The sequence below is a fragment of the Anolis carolinensis genome, chromosome 2 (assembly GCF_035594765.1).
Source record: "Anolis carolinensis isolate JA03-04 chromosome 2, rAnoCar3.1.pri, whole genome shotgun sequence".
Classification (NCBI taxonomy): Eukaryota; Metazoa; Chordata; class Lepidosauria; order Squamata; family Dactyloidae; genus Anolis; species Anolis carolinensis.
In genome coordinates, this window is record NC_085842.1 from 173,354,740 (window position 1) to 173,378,753 (window position 24,014).

The window sequence follows — 24,014 nt, forward strand, 5'->3', positions numbered from 1 at the left end:
TATTATTATTCCTAATGGTTTCTACTTGTCCCTACCAGAAGATCACAATATAATTTTTCTGTCCAGTGTATTTCAAGTTATGAAGAAATACACTCAAATATTGCATTCAGGGCAGATGGGGAGTACATACAAATGGAAGGCCTTTGCACAATAATCAACAAACTTCTATAACCCACAATGGTTTCAAACAGCTTATTTTGAATCCAGGATATTAAGTTCCCCCTGGGCAGATAATGTTTCTGATATACTGCATGAATTGGCTAGCTCCCATGCTCTCCTCACCCTGATTGGTGCAGTTGGCATGAGTTTCATCACTGTAGTCCCCACAGTCATTATCACCATCACAGGTCCAATGCACAGGAATGCAGCGCCCACTGTTGCATTTGAACTGGTTGCTGGAGCAGGAATGACTGCAGCCAGCCTCATCGCTGTTGTCCCCACAGTCATTGTCTGGAAGCAGGGGAAGGAAGAGAAAGGGGAAGGTCAGACATGATTGAGTCTGCCAAAGCAGATGCTAGCCTTCCTTCATATCCCTCTAAGCCATTTCGGAGTTATACGTACACAGTCATCTTTGGCTGAAAAGCACATGGAATATTTCTACATTACACCAAGGTCTAAGCAGCGGGACTCTGGATGTCCCAGTAACTCTGCATTAACAGCACCCTCCTATCACATGCATGCTGTAGCCAAACATGCTCCCCAACACACATTGTCCCAGGAGCTCTTACCACTAGCAAAGCAACTAAAAAGTTAATAACAACAATAACAATAGCAACAACAGCAATAATAATGAAAAATTAAAACACAGAAATGGCATAGATCACCTCATGCACCATGGGGGGAACAGGAGTGGGTGAGGTGAGAGGGCAGATATCCTACTGACAGCTTTAAGGTCTGTGACACCTGAACATTATTTGGTCACCAAATTAATGTTTGTGTGCAGCCATCTGGATGTGCTTCTGTACATATACATCATTGTGGCCAGATTTCTTTCAGGATGTGGGACCTGCTTTAACCCTTCTGTTTCTAGGGCAGCAGTGACTGCCAGTCAGCCTTTCCTCCTGGGCACCCTGGTCTTTCCTTCTTTTGCAAAACAAAGAACATGCTACATTGGTGTGTGTTGGACAATGTACTCTGGTCACTAGTACTGAAAAAAGATGTAACTTTTTGTCTAGTTAGCTTCCACACATGGAACAGATGACAAATTGCCTTTGACCATCCCTTGTCCCATGATCAAATCACCTAAGTCGATCTGAAATGCTGTAGAACATAGGGCTGAGCTAATATGTAGCAATCTCTGATGCAGGCCCATTGAACAAGTTACTTCTTCTAAAGTCTCCCAGGTGTACCTCTGAAAAATCTCTGAGGTATACTTGGGAAATGTTTGAAGAAACAATTGGTTCAAAGGGACTGCATCAGATATTGCTTTATATACTGATGAGATTGCTGCCAATTTTCACACAAAAGTGGCCAAAGGAAAGCATAACAGGTTCTGCCTCTTGATGCTGGTACCCTCACCTCAGAAATAATTCCTACGAAAACCAACACTATCATTTCTAAGTAAGCATGCTGAGCTGTAAATTGCATTGAGCGAAGCAATTCCTATGTAACACATCACAATTCCAAGAATTGCCTCCAGAATCTGTGAAGGTGGCTCATATACATCCTTGCTTAGAAATAGCTACCAATGAACAAAGTGGGCCTGCTGCTGAGAAAAGACACATAGGACTGGGCTGTAAAATCACCACTGCAGAGTCAAAAATATCAATGCAAATGGAGCTAGAGAAATAGTAACAGTAGGTTCTGGGGAGCACAGGTACTACTAGTTTCTTTCCTAAGGATGTGATTGAGGCCAGCCACAGTGAAAAACAGGTTCCCAAATGGCACCTCTTATTTTCAGAAATGGTATATCCTATGATAGTTATCAAAGGTCCAATAAAACCCAAACAACTGCCCACCCTAGAGAAACCCCACAGAAACAGGAGACGTGGGGTTATGTTTTGTCATTCCCTCCACTTTCCTGCAATCGCTGGGATTGTGCAGAAAAGTGACAGGCATTTGAGGGAACAGAAAGGGGAGAAGGGAGCTGAGGTGCATGTTGATCTATGCACTAACCGGTAGGTTTTGGACAATTCTTTTCGTCAGAGCCATCCCCACAATCCTTTTCTGAAACACAGAAACCAACCAGAGAAGACAGGAGAGTGGGTGCAGGGAACACACATATACTGACATGCACAATAGAAACCAAAAAGAAAAAAAGAGTCAACATGAGAAAGGGAAACAAAGTATGAAAATGAAGCTGAACGTGCATGCCAAAGAAAGACTATGGAAGAGCAAAGTGGGGTGGGATGGAGGAGAAAGCAACAGGAGAGTTGTGGCATAGCATGTCAGATAACATCAGAAGCAGCTGAGAAATTGTCCATCCTTTCTTTCCCATCATCCTGTCCTCACCAGACACAATGTGATCATGGGATCTTGGGGAAAGTATAATACTGATTTATTGTCAATAAAACCCAGGAATTGTGGTTTGAAATAAGCTCTAGTTTGTGAAATAAGCCAGATTCATAACTCATGGATTTGCCAAATCATGGTTAACCTTAATGTAAGATGAAGACCTCTATTAAAGGCCAAGAAGTCTCTGGTTTACTAAATGCATATTTTTAATCTATTAAAATGTGTGCAATCCAGTTTTATAATTTGATTCTGGGGAATATACCAGCCCTTAGATTATGTGTTTGAAGCAAAATCAATTCACTAAGGATCTTCTAAAACAGTGGTTCTCAACCTGGGGTCCCCATATGTTTTTGGCCTACAACTCCCAGAAATCCCAGCCAGTTTACCAGCTGTTAGGATTTCTGGGAGTTGAAGGCCAAAAACATCTGGGAAACCCAGGTTGAGAACCACTGCTCTAAAAGAAATGGCTAAGCTACCTGAAATAAATGGTCTGAATTTATTTAACTTTCTTTGGCAGTTTTAGGAAAGAGGACTTTTTGGAAGTTCTAGAGTCTTCTGAGCATCGCAGTCAATTCAGGCAATGTGAGTAGGCTATGTGAGTAATAAGGTATCCCAATGAAAGCCTGATTCAGAACAAAGCTTTACTGGTTTGAAATTAAAAGACTTGGTGGAAACATGTTGCACATTCCACAGAACCAGACTGAAAGAGTAAAATGTGTTTGAGAATGTGTGCATGACTGGAAGACCATGATGGTATGACCAAGATGTTTTAAATGTTTTTAGTTTTTAATGCCTTTTGTATTGTATTGTTGATGTGATGGCACTGTGTTGCCAATTTATAAGCCGCCCTGAGTCCCCCAGGGGAGAAGGGCGGGGTAGAAATACCGGAAATAAATAAATAAATAAGAAGAAATCACCACAAAGTCAAGATTGTATTGCCTCCACAAGCCCTCTGCATTTAATCCCCAAAAGAAACAAGGAAAGGCTCCTGAGACTATGGATAATATAAAACCACTGGAAAAGGGAACTGCTGGAAACAAGGCAAGTACAGGCAGTCCCCAAGTTCCAAACACCTGACTTACAAATGACTCCTAGTTAAGAATGAGATGAGATGACCAGAAGAGAGAGAAATCTACCACTAGGAAAGGAAATTCATGGCAGAAAAAGTTATTCTGGGGAAAATGGTGTCTCCATTGAAGCTTTTTCACCAATCCTTGTTTCCACAACAAGTCACATTTTTCAGAATCTCACAGGGACAGAAAGTGCGGTGAAATCTTCTGAACAGAGGCACAGACAACAAAACAAACACCACAGGGATGTTAACCTTTCCTTAAGCTATCTAAAGTGTGCTCTCTGTCTCTGTCTCTGTCTCTGTCTCTCCCTCTCTCTCTTTCTCTCTCTCTCTCTCTCTCTCTCTCTCTCTCTCTCTCTCTCTCTCTCTCTCACTTAAATTGTGCCTGTTCTGATTTATATACAAATTCAACTTAAGAACAAACCTACCGAACCTATATCTTGTTCATAACTTGGAGACTGCCTGTACTCTCATATGCAAATGGGATGAACAGATAGCAGATGAAAGCAAAAAAAATAATACCATGCAGAGATGGCAAGTACAGGCAAAGAAGGTCAAGGCACCACCCCCGCCACCCTTGCACAAGAATTGCATCACCCCCATTCCCCAACTCAACTAGTCCTCCCCCCAATTTGCCTCCTGACCTCACCACTCCAGCCAGCAGAGCTGAATTGCCACTAAAAAACGCAGCACTTACCATTGTCACATCTCCAGTTGATGTTGATGCAGCGGCCATTGTGACAAGTAAACTGAGTTAGAGGGAAGCATGTCGGATAGGCTGCAAAGAGAAAACAAGGTTAAGGCTAACAAGAATTGGCTTCCATGTATAGATTGCTCAGTGAATCTAGAGGAAATGCTCCTGCTTGCCGGGGCTCTTCCTCACAGCACTTTGGGGCCATATTATGAGACTGGACATGGCAGTAGCCATTCATTCTACTCCCTCCTGTTCTCTCAGATATACAGCCTTCCCCATCATTCACTCATCCACTTTCAACATTCATCTTCAAAATCAGGAACTAAACTGGCAACTATTTCAAGGCTTGAGGTGAAAAGATACTTCTGTGTTCATAAACCAGCCTGCTTTTCTGGGAAAGGGCACACGTCAACATTGTTCTCACATACACTTAGATGAGTCTGGGATGTATTTTGATTTTTATGGGTGGAAAAATGCTTCTTAAAACAAAACTGGGTAGAGGCCATGAGAGCCATAAATAAAGACTCGGGGTGCTACATGTAACCTGGGTACCATGTTCCTCCATCCCTAATGTAAGGATGGAATGCAACATTCTCTAGAAAAGAGATGGAAATAATATTAGGAATTATTTCTATGAGTAACAATAACAGGGGCTTGAAGTGTCAAAAATATGAATACTGGGGTGGCAAGAATCTTTGCAGCTGAAAGGTAGCTTTTTTTTTAGAAAAATGTACCTGGTTCCTCTATATAAAATCTCCAAATTTTTTTTAAAAAGCCTCTGCACACACAAAGACTATATGGTTTTTTTGCAATGTCCCTTGAGAACTCCAGTTTTGAATGACTTTGTCACAACAGGTAGAAAAATGATGAATGAAATTTACAAATCTTTACATCTCCAACTGCCAAATGCATACTTAATAGCAAAAGTTACATCTGCTACTGCACAATGTCTAACGTGAGGAATTTAACAATTCCTCTGATCCATATGGCCATCTATTCTCCAGTTGTTATCCCAGCTCATGAAACAATGGATAGTATAACAGCTCTGGTTGTTGTGGGTACATCCACCTAGGAAGATAAGATTTTGCACTGCTGTAGCAAAGTATCTGTGGCTTCTGTTACTTACCACATGAGGCTGACTCATCAGAGCGGTCTCCACAATCATCATCCAAGTCACAGGTCCAGGAGATTGGTATACAGCGGCCACTGGCACAGGAGAACTGGTTAGTAGGGCAGGTACGAGCTAGGTAGGCAGCATTCAACAACAGAAGCAAAGTTAATGGAGATGTGGACACTTGTTTGGATTACCAAACTAACAGAACTATATATACACACACACACACACACATTCATAGACACAGAATAATGGCACTTGCAATTACATAGATTTTTGGAGTGTCATTGACTTCAGAAATGGGGTGCATCCCTATCACTGGTGCAGCCAGCAAGCTAAAGAGGCAATGGCAGGCTCAGGATTCACCTTGCAAAGGTTTTGGATAATCTGAGCTCATATCAGAAGTAAAACAGATATCATCTACCAAACAGGCAAGAACAGCCTTACTGTTAAGTAACATGAAACAATCCCCTCAGGTGGCAAATGAGCCCCTTGGAAGGCTAAAAACTTTGGCAGGATAAATATGCAGTAGGCAAACAGAGAAACAGCGAGACGGAGAACAGGGCACCCTCACCTGAGCAGGTGGAGTTAGACTCATCTTCATTATTCCCGCAGTCATTATCCCCATCGCACAGCCAGCGGTTGGGGATGCAGCGGTTGTTCTCACACTTGAAACGGTCTGAGGGGCATGTGTGTTGATCTGGAGAATGACAAGGCAAGGAAAGGAACTTACCACTTTTGAGAAGAAAGTATTTCTTTTTCCTATATGCACTGCATCGTTATGAATTGTCTCATCATAGCACTTTCACAAGAAAAGACATTTAGTATATTGGTGCTTCTTTTTGGGCAGTACCAACAAGTGTTTGCTTTGGTTCCACTGCCATTGTCACTGAAAGTTTCTCTGCTAATGTTACCTCTTCATAACTGTTGCTAACCAGAAGTTGTTTGCACATTTAGAATCATAGAATCATAGAATAGTAGAGTTGGAAGAGACCTCATGGGCCATCCAGTCCAACCCCCTGCCAAGAAGCAGGAAATCGCATTCAAAGCACCCCCGACAGATGGCCATCCAGCCTCTGTTTAAAAGCTTCCAAAGAAGGAGCCTCCACTACAGTCTGGGGGAGAGAGTTCCACTGTCGAACAGCCCTCACAGTGAGGAAGTTCTTCCTGATGTTCAGGTGGAATCTCCTTTCCTGTAGTTTGAAGCCATTGTTCCGCGTCCTAGTCTGCAGGGCAGCAGAAAACAAGCTTGCTCCCTCCTCCCTATGACTTCCCCTCACATATTTGTACATGGCTATCATGTCTCCTCTTAGCCTTCTCTTCTGCAGGCTAAACATGCCCAGTTCTTTAAGCCTCTCCTCATAGGGTTTGTTCTCCAGACCTTTGATCATTTTAGTTGCCCTCCTCTGGACACATTCCAGCTTGTCAACATCTCCCTTCAACTGTGGTGCCCAGAATTAGACACAGTATTCCAGGTGTGGTCTGACCAAGGCAGAATAGAGGGGGAGCACGACTTTTAGTTTGGTCCTCAGTAAAACATTTAGTTTGGTCCTCAGTAAAAGCCTGTCTGACATTAGATATCCTACTAGCACGTACTACCATCAGCAGAAACTTTTTTGATGTCTCTCATTCATAAGGGTGTCCTACGTCAAAGGTGACTTCACAATGATTAATAACATATGTATCACCATAATTTGAAACTCCTTGAGCCCAGAAATGTGAATGCCTGATCTCTAAAATAAAAGAAGACAGAGACTGAATGGGCATGCAATGCCGATGCTCTGTGACAGATAATTTCTTTGGAATAATTTAGATTTATGGTGGTTTTGGATCCTGCTTTTTGCAAAAATGAAAATGAGGTAAAAGGAGAAAAAGGCATGAGAATGTTCCATGTATTCCTCAGCAACCAGATCAGGTAGCGACTTCCTTTTTCAATGATTATCTAATTCCCAGGATGCTGTATCACAGAGTATGTTTTGCACTTACCCTGAAATCTGATGTATTAAATTAGGGGCGGGGATGCTCTAGGGCCCAGAAGCAGAATATATGGGGGAAAGAAATGCTTTGTTTTCACAATGTCATCATTTCATGTTTGGATGCATTAGAACTTAGAGGCACACACTGGGTCCTCACAACTGCCCATTTTTTTAATCAATGAAAGTAATGCCACATCACATCTGGTCACCTTTCAGGCCACTCTAACATGTGTGTGTGTCCATAGGGTAAAACAACACCATATAGACCTACGAAGAGGTTTTTAAATGGATTTTGAAGGAAATTCCAAATGCTATGCTATCCCCTCTAACAGATTAAAATGTAGGCTGAATTTGTTCAGGTTCTCAGATTACCTGTTTCTGTAAACAACTGAAAACTCAGCTTTGAAAAATTGTCTCTTATTTAGCTCTAATCCCCACTTTCTCCTACAGATTTGTCTAACATTTGAAAATGCTAAGTTTCTTCACCAAAGGCAAAGCAGTCTTATTTTATATGGCAAGAGATGACCTCAGGGCAAATGTCCCATTTGCCCTAGTTGAGGGTGTCTCCTAGTGTTACCAGAGGAAATACTCACGGCAGAGCTCCGGTGCTTCATCACTGTTGTCCAGGCAGTCATTGTCGCCATCACACTTCCAGCGTTCCTGTATACAGCGGTTGTTTTTGCATGCAAATTCCCCATGCTGGCATTGTGGTGGTGGGCTATATGATGGGTTGACTATCCAAAAAAAGGAAAAGCGGGAGATACAAATTTTGAAGGTGAAGAATTTTATGAGACACTATCCTTGAAAACAAGGGAATTTTTCCCTCAGAATTTCCTTAGTGTGGAGTTAATAATTACCACAAGACCATAGAACACAAAGTGACATATTTAGGGCTAAATTAACACAATGCCATTTTTGCCATCAGAACTTAAGCAAATTTTTTCCCCAAAAATGAACAGGATCTCTTTATGTGTATATGTGTCTTGTGTGCATATGCATGTGTGTCTCTGTACAATCAAGATCCAAACCATGGGGCAATGGTACAATTCTTCAATACTGTGGAATCCCCCATCTGCCTCTTTCTCTTGAACACAAATAGTTACCTTGGCAGGTGACAGAATCTGGGCCCAAAATTTGATCCTCTGCACAGGCACACTGCCTGCCATTAGGGATGGCCAGGCAAAGGCTGCTGCAGCCTCCATTGTTTACTCGACAATTATTGGAGCCAACTGAAAAAAATAGAACAAGAAATTGAATGAGAGGAGCCAAAACAGTTTCACATGAGGAAATGCTTGTCTCCTTAGGATATGGAGGAGGAGGAAACAAAGAGCCTAGAAGGCTATCCTCTGTATTACAAAGAAAACATCAAAGCCTTCTCGGTGAACTGCTCTGAGTTGCTGCTCTCCGAGCACATATCCCATCGAGACTAGATTCAAGGCCTGCTCAAATTGCTTTGCAACATCCATCCTCATCAGAAATTTATCAGCACACCAAGATTGTGATCGAAGAGAAAATGTCCCTTTATATATGGCTGCAAGTAACTGGAACAAGACCCTGATGCATAAAACTTAATTCTGCTTTTGCTCTTGGAAATTCAAGGGTGACTTCTGCATCACAAGATCTATCTAATGGTCCCAGGTCACAAAACTCTATGCCTCGTCCAGAAAAGTGATAATAAATTAATCTATGTGTAACTTTCTGCTTTGCAAGCTTGATCCCTAATAGCATCTTTACAAAATACACCCTGAAAATACTATGTAACACGATTTTTGTTCCTGGGTTATACATGTCATTTCCTAATTAGTTCAATCATAAAAACATGGAAAAGGTTTATTAAACTTCAAAAACTTTATTTCTGCAGGACATCTTGCAGCACATTTGCTACAGCTTTTCAATGAATATCTCATGGAGTCTCAACCAATTCAACATCGTTTGTGATAGCCACAAAAGAAGTTTCTTGAGTATAACAACTACTTTCAAAATAAGTACACTAGAGTCTTGCTTATCCCACGTAAATGGGCCGGCAGAACGTTGGATAAGTGAAAATGTTTGATAATAAGGAGGGATTAAGGAAAAGCTTATTAAACTTCAAATTATGTTATGATTTTACAAATTAATCACCAAAACATCATGTTTTACAACAAATTAATAGAAAAAGTGGTTCAATACACGGTAATGTTATGTAGTAATTACTGTATTTACAAATTTAGCACCAAAACATCGCAATGTATTGAAAGCATTGCCTACAAAAAAAAACTGACTACTAAAAGGCAAACTGCGTTGGATAATACAGAACACTGGATAAGCGAAGGCTGGATAAGCGAGACTCTACTGTACCGCATATTTAAACAGAAAATAACATTTTCAAACCAGAAACATAATGTTTTTCAAATGTTGCTGCATAGTGTAATAAGTTTAATATTGATCCAATCTCAAGGAGTATCTCTTGTGTCTTGTTTAGCTACACACCTTGCTGCTGCTGAGCATCATACATGCGGATCTCAAAGATTGGCGGACGTTCATTGCGCAAAAGTGTAACAGCCTTGGAGTTCTGGTCAAGGCGATAGATACTGCCGCTCCGGTACTCAGTCCAGAAAATAAAATTACCATAGTGGCACAGGCCAAAGGCATGATTTAGTTCATTACCATCATAAACAATCTGCATGGGGGGAAACAGACAGAGAAAGAGTGCTTTTTGAGATACTGAAATTAATCCATAGAGACAAATTTGCTGTAAATCCACAACCCAAATCACTTTGCTTGTCCTTGATTTCTTAAGGGCTCTGTTCAGGTGTGGGACATATAAATGCAAAATCCATTTTGAGCATATATGTGTGATGCATGCATAAAATTCATTTTCTTCTGTTTTCAAACTGGTGGGTAAGATTGGAGGCCCTGCCCCACAAGGACACAGTTAATTTCACAATACTGATAGGAGCTATACTAGTTTTGTAGGCACCCTATTCACTAGTGTTAGAGAAAACTGTGATTCTCCAGAGCCTGAATATCTTCCAACACTATAGATTCATTGCCTTACACTCACTGTTTAAGCACAAGCCACCAAACAGTAAGATAATCCATTTGTGTACTTGCTTTTTCTTCACCTTTCAACACCCTCCCCTCAATCCTGGCTTTCTATACTGTATCTATAGAAATTATCAGAAGGTTGCCGGTTAGAATCCAAACCGGGGAGAGTGCGGATGAGCTCCCTCTGTCAGCTCCAGCTCCCTATGCGGAGACATGAGAGAAGCCTCTCACAAGGATGGTAAAACATCAAACATCTGGGTGTCCCCTGGGCAACGTCCTTGCAGACGGCCACTTCTCTCACACCAGAAGCAACTTGTCAGTCACTCCTGACATGGAAAAAAAAATCAGAAAACATAGAACTCCTACATTTTTGAATCAAATGTTTATTACTCCCATATATAGGGACTTCCATATAGGTCCAATGTTCAAGATTAAGAGAAAGAAGACATGAATGGAGTCATCACACTCAGCCCATCAAGACATAAAGCAACCAGGAGTGTAAGCCTGGCATGAAACTGTGAGGCAAGAAAAGGGGTGCAGATGGCAGGCATAGGTTGTCTATTTAAAGGTAAAATAGAGAGAGAGATGATACTAACCTTGCGTTCTGTACCATTCAGCATAACCATCTCAATTCTGTCATAAAAGGCATCCACCCAGTACAGCACCTTCCCTGGAATGTCCAGGCTCAGCCCATTGGGCCAAAGGACAGTCTTGGAGGTGATAAAGACATTGCGATGGGAGCCATCCATCCAAGCCCTTTCAATCTTCCCCCTCTTGCTATCCTTCGGGTCTTCCTCCCAGTCAGTCCAATACATCAACCTAGGAGCAAGCGAGCAGGTAGCTTTATTTATTCTCTTCCTCATTATACCCAACTGCTCAGTTATAATTTACTTATGTGGGTGGTTAAAGCAATAAACTGGACAATGGGGAAGCATTTTATAATGACAATTAGCCTTGTGCCATGTGCAGCACTTTTGAAAAGATCAGTCATTTGTTCTCACATTGGTCCTTCCATTAAAAATATTTCATTGTGTGCCCTGTTCACGTAGTCACTTCATTGGCTATTCAGCTACTGCTATTCCATTTTGCTTTGTCTCCAAGGTACAAAAGGTAGTGGTTGCAAAGCAGTGACAAGTGCATTCAATCTAGTTGTTTGAAATCATCATGCAGGATTTCATTGTGAACAGAAACATACTGGCATGTAAACAAAGACTTTGAGCCAGGAAAGAAGATAACATTTAGGGTCTGATTCTTTTGATTTTTCTCCTTTTCTTATTTGAGATATTTATTTACAACATTTATACCCTGCCCTTCTCACCCGAGGGGACTCAAGTGATATGTTTTAAACTCACACATACACAGAGTATCTTTCCTATGTATTGAATTCTTTTAATGTAAGCTGTTTTGAATCTCCTTATGGAGAGAAAAAGCGGGGTATTATTATTATTATTATTATTATTATTATTATTATTATTATTATTATTATTATTAATAATAATATCCTGTCTTCCATAAAACAGACCAACATTTTAGCTACAAAATCAGTCAAATTAATGAAAAAAAGTTTTCCTGTTTTGAAACATCTAATTACAGCTATACATATGTTGATTACATCCAAATTAGATAAATATAACACCTTCTAAATGTTTGCAAACTATGTGTGTGTGGCGTGTGTGTATTCTCATGTTGCCTGTCAACATATGAATAAATTTTTCAGGATTTTCTTAGGCAAGGAATACTCAGATATGGTTTTGCCAGTTCCTCCCTCTGAAAGATAGTCTACAGCACCTGGCTGATATAAAGTGAACTGGCCTGAGTGATTTCCAATGTTTGAGTCACATCATGCACAACAAAAGCACAAATTTATTTACAGTCTAAAACAGGAGCCCCAGTGACGCAATGGGTTAAACCCTTGTGCTGTCAGAACTGCTGATCTACAGGTCAGGGGTTCGAATCCAGGGAGAGTGAGTGAGCTCCCTCTGTCAGCTTCAGCTCCCTATGTGGGGACATGAGAGAAGTCACCCACCAGGATGGTAAAACATCAAAATATCCAGGTGTCCCCTGAGCAACATCCAATTCTCTCACACCAGAAGCGACATGCAGTTTCTCAAGTCGTTGACACACAAAAAAGTCTAAAACAGATATCTGGTAGAACCTGAAAAGGTTACTTTTGGAGGCAACCATTTTAAGAATCCCAGCCAAAGATGCAGTCCAAAAAATAACTTGCAATTGGGTCCACCTTGATAAAATTAGTTTGAAGTCTAAACAGGCAGACATAACAAATGCTTCTTGAAATATACTGCTTTTCAACTATCTTACCATTTACAGTTGAATATATTCAAGGATGGGGTATTCAAACCTTTCTAGGAATAATAAACACAACTAAAATGGCATTTAGACACCAGTTTCCTACTTCTCCCCATTTTTAAAGTAGGCATCATGGCAAAGGGGAGTTGCTAAAAGGAACAGGGTGCAGAGGACTCAGTGGTGGCTCCAATGTCAGGTGGTGATGGTGGCAAATCCGTTTCAGATTATAGCCTAAACCTTAAAGATACTACCTAAGGGTGTATCTATACTGTAAAGTTATTACAGGTTTTACAAGATCTTTTGTCTTCTCTGCTAGAGTGCTGGTGCTGCACTGAATGACATCTCCCATAATTCCTTAGCATTGAGCCATGATAATGGTGCCAAACTGCATTCATTCTACATTCTACAACTGTGGCCCGCCAGCTCTTTGGGCCTCCAACTCCCAGAATTCCTGCTGAACAAGCTGGCTAAGGCTTTTGGGAGTTGAAGGCCCAAACAGCTGGAAGGCTACAGCTTGAGGATGCCTGGTATAGATGCACCCTAAGGGGCTGTGTGTTCAGTATTTTGGATAGTGGTGTGGATGTACCACCCTAATGATATCTAAGCCAATGGGCATCACTGATAGTTCTGGTCTGAGAAGCAATAGGAAAATGCTCCTGTTGTTGTGATCCTGGGCGGGAGCCAGGTCTTGCCCTACAAGGACAGTAGAAGGAGCAACTAAATGGTCAGAACCAAGAGTCTGGTGTTCAACTCAGCTGACACTCACTAGAAGACAATTAACCATGGGTACAGAAAATTGCTGTGGAAAGTTACTTTTTAGACTACAACTTCCCAACTGGGAAATTTGGGGAGCTGGAATACCACCTTCCAAAAAAGTGATGTTTCTGAGCTCCAGCCCAGATGACAAGGATCTGTTTTCTTCACCACCCCAGGAACAGGGTAGCTCCAGATACCTCTTTGGACCTAGTATTTGATTAGTTTTGTGACATCAGCTATCAAAGAATAGCTCGTGCAATCTATGCTTGATATTTTGGTTTTGTGCTCCCATGAGATGCACTGCAGAAAAGACTATAGACACTGGCAAGTAGGTAAGGTGATTACGCTAATATCTGGAAATGAAATTAGAAGACTCTCAAATATTGCTCTTGCAGAGGACAAGTAGAGGAGAAGGAGGGATGTTGCATTATCCCAACACAAAAATAGGCAATGAAGACAAGGAAGAAACAGCTTGTTCTATGGGAATACCGTTTACCCCCCATGCTTCTGTAGACTGGGAGAAATCACGAGTGAGTGAGTGCACATCGCAATTCAATGTCCTGCTGGGCCTGTCGGAGCAACTCTGAAAAGCAGGACATGTCTTTCCAACCCACTGGGATTGAAGCCCCAGAGACACCAGAGTGGAAAGATCGGGGGGGGGGGGGGGGCTCTTGGGCTAAAATCTTTAGGGAGCTAATGCAGGAGGCAGACGTTTCCTTCCTGCTGAGTGGAAATTCTCTGGTTCACATCACATGCAAGAGGATCAGTGAAACTGTACAAACGAGTGACAGACACAATTTCAAAAAAGATTTAAAAAACAAACAAGCAAAGAAATATATCATAGGCCTCGCGATGAAAATACCTTTTTCAATATTGTAGCTGGTTCTAATGTATTTTTGGGGTGCTGAATTCGAAAAGTACAATAAAAATGCTATACCACAACATAGTTCTCTCACCAATTGGGTATTTTTTATCAATTTGGTTGTTACTCAGTTTTAATGAAGTTTAGGTGTGGATATTCCAGTGTGGTTTCTTTTAGTACTTTTGAGTTTTATATCAGTAAATGCAAGTGTTCTGAAAGTCTACTAAAGATGGGTTGATGTGAGTTTTCCAGGATGTATGGCCATGTTCCAGAAGCATTTTCTACTGACGTTTCGCCCACATCTATGGCAGGCATCCTCAGAGGTTGAGGGGTCTGCTGGAAACTAGGCAAGTGGGGTTTATATACCTGTGGAATGTCCAGAGTGTGAAAGTCTACTAGAAGACTTTAACTCTTTTCTTACTGTTTATTTACTTCATAAAAAACTTAGTAATATGTAAGAAAATAAAAATGTCAAAGCAAACTGTGAAAAATACAGTATACAATGGAGCAAATCTGAAGTCATTTCTGGATTTAGAAGTCCAAATTCCTATAACATCAGTACATATTTTAAAGGCTTTTTGTGACCATCAGTTCTGTAGGCCTGCATATTCTATATCACTTAAGCTCATACAGCAAGCAGAAGTCCAGTCCATTTTGAGCTGAACTGGTCTGGGGGTTGCATCTTATATCTTGGACTAACCGCATCTGTATCAATCGGAAAAAGAATGGGGCTATTATTGGACTATCTTCTCAGGCTGACCTCTCTTGAGGGGAGGGATAGTGGGAGAAGGAGGTTTCTCAACTACAAATGCTTTCCCCTGGAATATTTCCTTCCTGCCTATTCTAAAGTCATTTTGCCAACAAATAAATTGATTTTCTCAGACCTTGAATAAGTCACCGAGATAGCTGCTTATCTTGTTGTACTCCAGTCTGTCTCCTAATTTCTATTACATTTAATTATTTAAAAACAATTCTAAAATAATTCAATTAACAAAACAATTCTATAGTATTATAAAAATAACGTGTGGTGTCTTGAGAATATGATAGTATTGAGGATTAAGGATCCGGGTTTAATAAGCAAGTGCATGGATGCATACATGAATGAATGAATGAATGTCTGCTACTTGTGCTCTGGAAATCTCTGACTCACCATAGCTCAGTAGGCATGGCTCAGACAAAACCAATCACTGCAAATGAAAAGGCTACAAATCCACTGTTTAAAAATGAAAGCATCCATTTCCAGTATGTCACGGAGTTTTACACTCCCAGAATTAGAAGCTGAGGATACGGGAAATGATTGCAGGCAGGAACCATGCAAGGAGAAAAACCAGAAATACATATCCTACAGGAGATTCTACAAGAGAGAAATCCCAGCAGACAACTTCAAACAAATATCACTCAGATAATTGGCACTCTGCAGGTTCTCTTTTTGGTTTATGTCTCAACAGCAGCAAAAATAGGACTCTCTGGTTCTGCCTAGAAAACAGCAGCCTCACCCACCCGTTCAAGGGATCCACCACAATGGCTCGAGGGTGAGTCATCTTCCCTTCAATCAAAGTCTTCCGGGTCTGGGCAGCCTTCTCTAGCCGGGCAACACTGATGGTCTTCTTGGGTCCATCGTCAGTCCAGTAAAGGTTGTTTCCCATCCAGTCCACAGCGATGCCTTCCACATTGTGAATGCCTGGAAGGAGTTAAATCAATAAATGTGCTCGGCACAAAACACGCCAGGCAGATGGGGACACATCAGACACCAAAGGCTGAAGTGAAAGTGACATGACCATATGAATGGTGCCATGCGCTCCACTGCCTGATGTCTAGTGAAACAGACAGGGCACAGGGCTTGATGGACATACATGTGCCGATGACGCGACCTGCTTCAAAGGAGGCAAGGACAGAGTCAACAGCAGAGCACAGCATTTAGGCTTATACCCACAGGCAATTTATATATATATAAACCTAACAAACATAAAAATATCAAAATATATTTCATTTGGGAAACTACTTGCTGGTCTACTTTCTGAATAAAGACTCTCCGTAGCCCAATTCTGTTTACATTCATGTCTACCAAGTGGTGACTTGAGTTCTGTATTTTCTAAATCCCATTCCCCACTCTACTGAAAACCGTACCAGCACTTAACCCACTGATGCTGACTTTGATGAGGCAAAGGGCAGGGCACATACCATCCTTCAGGATTGTTTCCCTGTCAGTCCCATCAATCTTCTGTCTCCCAATAAGGTAGCTGGTGGTGTCAGCAAAGTAAATGAAGCCAGTCTCTGCATGGAAGTCTAGGGCTCTGGGATTCATCAGGTTTTCAATAGGGATCATATGTTCATCAGGCACTTTGGCCCCCATATCCATCCCGCGGATGATGCCCGGCCGACCTTTGCCATAAACAAGGAAGAGTTCATGCTCTGGTTCTGCAAGACAAGGGAGACACAGGAATAAAAGAGGCAAGACAGCTTTGATTTTCTTTCAAGCTCATCCGAAGCATAGCCTTCCTTTTTCCTTACAAGGATCAAACTAAAATCAATAAGAATTTAGGAAAAGGCCTTTCACATTAAAGCAATGGTCCAGCTTCCCCCATTGTTGCAAATTCAACACAGGAAGCCTCCCATGTTGCTACCAAAGCAGTGTACACTGCTTCCTTCCCCCTTTTGCCAGAGTCCCTCCAAGAGTAGATGTACATCATGTAATGGGCTCCATGACAAAAGGGGAGAGGAACCAGTGTACGACTGGCAAATTTGCCCGTATGGTGAGGCTGTAAGATTAGAAGGCAACAGCTCCCCTTCTCTCTCTGATTCTTCTCAGCAATGGCATATTATTCCTAACTGAAGAGGCAATACATAGCCATTTTTAACCCAGTTGCCACTGTTAAGTGTTACTCTCCATAATTTTGCCTTAACCCTTTAAAATGAGCCTTCATTTGGAAAACTAGTTTTCATCTATATTCACACACAAAAACTAGAAAGCAATGTGATTTCTATAACATGGAGTAGAGAACTATGACCAGTAGGCTTTATTTTATTTTTTTACAACAGCTGACACTATAGGTCATCAGACACTGTTCTGAGTTCAAATTGTTGTTTAAATACTATTGGTTTTATTTTGTATTGTACTGTGTGTTTATTTTATGTGTTGTTTTAGGCACTTTGTACCATATGTAAGCCACCTCAAGTCCCTTCAGAGAGATGGAGGCAGGGTACAAAAATAAAGTTATTATTATATTATTATTACATAACTCTGCCTTCCAAAATGCATTCAACAACAACCTGTTGATTAGTGTGTTTAGGAGGGGACATAAAAATGCAAATATAGCAGGAAGGTCAATCTTCCAAGATCCCGTGAGGGGCACTGTCTCACCCAATAAATGAAAGCTGCCCACTTCTGTGCTGCAATTTTGTCCAGAGGTGGAAAACATTTTTGCTAGATTATACAGTTTCTGCCAACCCTCACCACTAACCATGCTAAAGAGAATTGTAGTGGAACAACATCTGGAGAATTATATATTCCCACCCATGGCTTCACTGATGGAAATGGATAGGCTCTCTGATTTGATGGTGGCAGAGGGGAGGTGTAAAAGGATCCATCTATATGCATGCAAGCTCATGCACACATATGCTGAGTAGACCCTTTAATTTGTGCTCTGGTCTGCAATTACTCTGGTAGTTCGACCATTAAGAGTTAATTACAATGGTGGCATATGTAGACAACAACAAAATGAGTGAGCTCTGCTGACCACAGGTGCCAGTTCCACTTATCGGTGGCCATCCTGTACTCCACCCCACTAGTATCAAAAGTTACCAGCAATCATCGTTAATCACCTTAAGCAACTAGATTGACATTTTAAAAAACCATTGTCTTCGGGGAGTAGAAATCACAAAAGATAGAAAATCCTACTCCTGTACCTTCATTGTTTTGATCATTCTTCTGTGACAGCAAGTTCCTGTCTAGAACTCTGTTTCTTACTGAATATTAATTCACTCTGGCTGCTACATATTCGCCCCTTACTTCTAGGCTCAATTTGTTTGTGTTCTGTTTACAACAACTGCCTCATTATTTATTTATTTATTTCCAATATTTCTAGCTCGCCCTTCTCACCCGAAGGGACTCAGGGCAGCGTACAATTGGCAACAATTCGATGCCGACACATCATTAAAAACAAACAGAATATAAAATCTATTACAAACAGTTAAATACAGTATAAAATATAAAACATATGGTTAAAATCCGTTCATCCAATATCCTTGTGCTTTATCCATACATCAGTCTGGGTCGTCTTTGTCATTTATTTGTTAAAAGCCTGAGCACATAGCCATGTTTTTAAGGCTTTTCTAAAACTCAAAAGGGTTGGGGCTTGCCGTATATCTCTGGGGAGGGTGTTATGCCACCCTCTTGCTAAACTACTACTGACTTTATAACAGTTCTACTTTAGAAAAGGAGGCAGTGTGAATATATGCCAGTGCCCCAGGAAATCCAGTTAATGACTCGGCTCTCAAGTCCCTTGGGCCTGATCAGTATCTATCACACTAAATGAAAGAAATCAGGGCATCAGCAACTTCTGCAGGTGCTGGCATTTCTCCTAAAGACTAACATGAGAAATAAAGACATAAAGAAATCAGGCAGTTATTTGGTAGCTAATGGGATACACTGGCAAATCTGTTGTCTTGTGCAATAATTTTTCTGACCTAAAATTAACCACAAGTCTGGCTTTGGCCAAGAATTTTACATCCACAAAGAATTTGGCTCATGCAGTGTATCTGCCACATAGCATCATCAGGCATTCCGGTATTCCGAGAAATCTATCAGAGGTTTGGTTTCACTCCTCCCTAGCAATAGCTGTTCCAGCTTCCTCCAGCTCAGACCCCCAAAATCAGTGGTTCTCAACCTGGTGTCCCCAGATGTTTTTAGCTTTCAATTCCCAGAAATCCCAACAGCTGGTAAACTGGCTGGGCTTTCTGGGAATTGTAGGCCAAAAACATCTGGGGACTCCAAGTTGAGAACCACTGCCCAAAATGTATTGGGTGTTTACTTTATAGCAAACTGATACATAACACCTGCTCCCATTGGATTCTTTAAATACAAAGAATCGAAAGCACATGCTTCCTCTAAAGAGGAATCATTAACTTTTGAGCCATTGGTTCCTGAAGTCATGTTGGCTCACAGACGTAAGCAAAGCCAGAGAGGACAATCCTTCCATTGTGACTGTTGAGAAAAGAAAGAAAACCTGGGATTCTCCTTTGAGATCTTTTTCCTTCCTGCCAATTTGGATGGGGAACAGAATTTCTTTCCAGACAGTCCATCATCAGTGAAGTGACCTAAGCATTCTGGAAACAAGTGGGCAATGCTGGGGTAATAAAACTGGCATAACTGCAGAAGCCCAGCCTTAAATTTTTCCCAGTACACAATGCTAAGGCACCGTGCTATGGCACAGGATGATGTGGGACTTGGTTTCACAGTCAGGAAGATTCAACCACTTTGTCAAAACATCTATTCCACATAAATCTGTCATAAAGCGTTAGTTCTTTCTTTTCTGTTTCTCCTTCTAGCTTCCCTGTTCCCTACATGTTCACCCACCAGAATCCCTTTTCTTCACTTTGCACCTGCCACCAGAATGCTCCCTCTGTCAGCAAGACATGCAAATAGACCACTCTCCTTCTTGATTCAAAGCAATGATTAGCAAAGCCAGCTTTTAAACAAAAATGTGATACGGGAAAAGTGACTTTTAACTGCAAGGTCAAGACCGATTCTCTTCCGCCCAGTTTCTTCTCCCTCCACGCTACATCCACCCTGCCCAGATGCCACTCACTCTTGCAAGACTTCCCATCGCTGCCGAGGCTGAATCCTGATCGGCAACGGCACGTCCGGGTCTTGTGGCTGTTTCCAAGGAGACAGATGTCAGAGCATCCACCAGGTTTGCCAAACTGGTCTGGTTCACAGGCGTGACTCCTCACTGCAACCACAGAGAAAAGCCATAAGGCTTATTACAACATAATTACATCTCTCATGTTTTACTGTAACATTTAAGAGTAACCGCAAGCCCTTTCTTGAGGACATGCAAACAGAGAAGCCCTCAGTTGCTGCCCCTGAACCATGTAGTGCTGTATATAGATCAGGCATGGGCAAACTTTGGCCCTCCAGGTGTTTTGGACTTCAACTCCCACAATTCCTAACAGCTGGTTAGGAATTATGGGAGTTGAAGTCCAAAACACCTGGACAGATGAAGTTTGCTCATGCCTGATGTAGATCAATGCACTTACTGCAGCTGTTTTAAAAACATCAGCAAGTATGAAGCACTACCACCCATTGCAAGAGTTCAAATTCTATATATTCTACTTTGTTTTAAAGGTTTTGACCCTGCTGACTTCTCTCTGACCTGCAGCCAGAAGTGTCCAATATTATTCCCTGATGTTAGAAACTCTTGTCACACAAAAAAAAACTTTATTGTAAATCAAAGTTGACTTCAACTGAAAGTTGCTTCAATTAGGTAAGATGCAACTATTGGCTAAGAGAGTTTATTCAAGCTATCTGTGTAGAATCTGCTGTTCAAATTGAAGAGTACAACTATTGCTTGAACACCTGTATTACAGTGTGTTTCAAAATGATGGACCCAATTTGTAATCACTATATCTCTGGATTCATGAACCACCCGTGAATGAAACTCTTTCCACTTGAAAGGGTGGGGTACACCCAAATCATTACTACTAGATGCCTCTCCGAGTGCACAAATAGCCCTTAGCCTCAGTCATGCGCAATATGGTAACTCCTTAATATGAGATATTCTCCATTTTCAGGGTTATATTTTATATTCTGGCTCAAAATGGTTAGTAAAACTTGATAACCTGATAACTCAGGTTAAACTGTGTGTATCTTTTCGTTTAACTGTAACATGTCATTGTGAAATATAATATTTTGAAATTGGGTTCATTATTTTGAAAACCCTTGTTTTCTTGGGCTTCTTAAAATTATTTATGGAGATTTTTAGACACATTACAAAGAGAATAAAGCTGGTGACTTTTATGTTAGTAGTTAGAAGAGTCTACTCTGGGTTTTAGTCTGAACTTTAAAGGAAACATCCCAGTGTTGAATATATCTTGAAGACAGAAATCAACACTTTGGACAGTTCATTTTAAAATTAGGGTAAACATCACAGAGACTCCCCATCCATTCCCTAATATGGATGTCATCAGCTGCCACTGTCTCTTTCTTCTCTGTTACCTGCTACCTCTTGTTCTATGGATCGGAGCAGAAACTAGGTGCCCCATGCAACAGCCTCATGAAATCTCTGCTGCCACCATATTGCCTTTCTTTCTCCAGATGGTGAAGATATTTTTATTTCAGTCAAATTTGGTTTATTTGCAGACCCTGCTAATGGTGTTAATTATTTATTAAATTCACAGGTATTGGGAATTTACAATAGCATGTGAGCAGAACATGTGCACTGAAGAATGGGATAAAAAACATTTCTATATTCAGTAGGAGGACATGTTTGTTGGATCATAGGTATTCATTCACGATATTTCTAGTGTGTGAAAAAAACAAAGAGGTTTTTTTTTCGTGTCAGGAGCAACTTGAGTTTGCAAGGACGTTGCCTAGGGGACGCCCGGATGTTGTTGTTGTTGTTGTTGTTTTGATGTTTTACCATCCTTGTGGGAGGATTCTCTCATGTCTCCACATGGAGCTGAAGCTGATAGAGGGAGCTCATCCGAGCTCTCCCTGGGTGGGATTCGAACCTGGCAGCTTTCAGGTCAGCAACCCAACCTTCAAGTCATGAGGCTTTAGTCCACTACGCCATCGGGGGCTCCACAAAGAGGTATGGATTGGCTGAAATATTTGAAATATTTGTAGTGAAATAGATAAAGGTAAAGGTTTTCCCCTGACATTAAGTCCAGTCGTGTCTGACTTTGTGGGTTGGTGCTCATCTCCATTTCTAAGACGAAGAGCTGGCATTGTCCGTAGACACCTCCAAGGTCATATGGCTGGCAAGACTGCATGGAGCGCTGTTACCTTCCTGCCGGAGCAGTACCTATTGATCTACTCACATTTGCATGTTTTCAAACTGCTAGGTTAGCAGAAGCTGGGGCTAACAGTGGGAGCTCACCCCGCTCCCTGGATTCGTACCTCCAACCTTTTGGTCAGCAAGTTCAGCAGCTCAATAGATTAAGTTGCTGCACCAGGCTAAATGTTTATCTGTTTTACCTTAGTTCTAAAGCACAATCCTCCCTGTTAGTTAAGTATCATGTAATGAGCACCTAAAACTGTTGATAGTAGGCATTGCTAGGCTGTCCGTTATTGTGGGGCATGTGGACATTACTCAGTTGGGCCAGAACATGACTGCAGAAGTGGAAATGACCACTCTACAGGCCCTTAGGGACTACTGGCTTATGATCTTGAGCAGTGGTTCTCAAACTGTGGCTCCTCGGTGTTTTGCCCTACAACTCTCAAAAATCTCAGCCAGTTCACCAGCTGTTAAAATTTCTGGGAGTTGAAGGCCAAAATATCTGAGGACCCACAGGTTGAGAACCCCTGAGGCACACAATCCTATGGACTGTTACATAAGGTGATGTTTGGGTTGTTATCTCACAAAGAGGATGTAAGAATCCCATACACTTCCTTTGGCACTTGTGGTGACATCCAAAGTAGCCCTTCACTCATTTGTCATGCCACAACCAGAGAAAACCTGTGTCAAGGCACAATAGGTAATCATGTTCTATTTCCTCACCAGAAACAAACTGGCCTTAAGGAAAAGTTCAAGAGCCACATGGGGAGGGGGACCCATCCCAGAAGATATGGAAAAATCTCACCCTGGAATCTCCTGATTAGTTTTACAGTTCACAGAATCCTAAGTAGTAGACTAAAGACTGTACCAGGACTTTCAACTTGCAAGCTATTAACTACGAGGACTGGCTTTTTATTTTGCGAAGATGTGAGGTGATAGTGATTAATGGGAACAGGAATAAATGAACCAGACATCCAGCTCAGTGGTGGAGGACCTTTCAGCCACAGCCCAGACTAATATCACTCTGCTCTGAGGAAGCAGTAGCAACAACCCTTAGAGGATGCTATTAATATTTTAAGATGCCACATCTGCTTAATCCTTTCCTTTTCTGCAAGGCAGTAATTAATCAATCAATCATACACCACACAGTCTTCTCTGGGGACAGTTTTCAAGTTTGCTCTCTTCCCTCACCTTCTTCTTTGCTTTCTCTTCCTCTACGAGAATTGCGGAGAGATAATGAAATGCTCAGAAGGACCCATTTGGGGCATAGTTGATGTATCACATTTCAGCAAGGGGGTAGGTGATTAGCTTTAGGGTCAGGAACAACCAAAACACTAATGTTAGGCACCCTGGCAATGATTTCCAATGACTTCGTTTTTAATTAAAAGCAAGCCACAAGACTCTAGTTAGAAATTAGGGCAGACATTACTAAGAGCACTAGACAACGATCTACAAAAGGAGCTGGAAGGAGTTGACCCAGGGGTGCTATTTATGGAAGCAGCAATAGGGCAAAAATGCCCTCACTCTGAATAGATCACAGACAAAATATGATCGGCTTTCAGGAATGCTTATATTCTATTTTGCAAAGTGATTCTGTGAACAAAGCAGCTGAATTAGTGCTGATATGCACACAAAGACTGATACAAATGAAATGGCATTCTGGTCGGAACAGTACTCAGTAAAGTTGTCAAACTGAAAATTGGATAGGATTCCTGTACTTTTAATGACTGTGCAGAAGAGGGAATTATAACAGGT

The 24,014-nt window shown here is 41.4% G+C and overlaps 1 protein-coding gene across 4 annotated transcripts in view; it reads right to left on the reverse strand.

Annotated features, from left to right (window-relative positions):
* Positions 1 to 24,014, reverse strand: part of lrp1 (LDL receptor related protein 1) — a 384,066-nt gene that overhangs the window by 107,036 nt on the left and 253,016 nt on the right. For all 4 annotated transcript variants that reach the window (XM_062971112.1, XM_062971111.1, XM_062971114.1 and 1 more), the window contains 11 exons: positions 20,070 to 20,213; positions 16,444 to 16,680; positions 15,763 to 15,943; positions 10,934 to 11,156; positions 9,780 to 9,969; positions 8,414 to 8,539; positions 7,904 to 8,044; positions 5,909 to 6,034; positions 5,347 to 5,463; positions 4,224 to 4,304; positions 283 to 450 (listed from right to left, as the gene is read on the reverse strand). In XM_062971112.1, the coding sequence (XP_062827182.1) occupies positions 283 to 450; positions 4,224 to 4,304; positions 5,347 to 5,463; positions 5,909 to 6,034; positions 7,904 to 8,044; positions 8,414 to 8,539; positions 9,780 to 9,969; positions 10,934 to 11,156; positions 15,763 to 15,943; positions 16,444 to 16,680; positions 20,070 to 20,213 (1,734 nt within the window). The remainder of the gene's footprint in view (positions 1 to 282; positions 451 to 4,223; positions 4,305 to 5,346; positions 5,464 to 5,908; positions 6,035 to 7,903; positions 8,045 to 8,413; positions 8,540 to 9,779; positions 9,970 to 10,933; positions 11,157 to 15,762; positions 15,944 to 16,443; positions 16,681 to 20,069; positions 20,214 to 24,014) is intronic.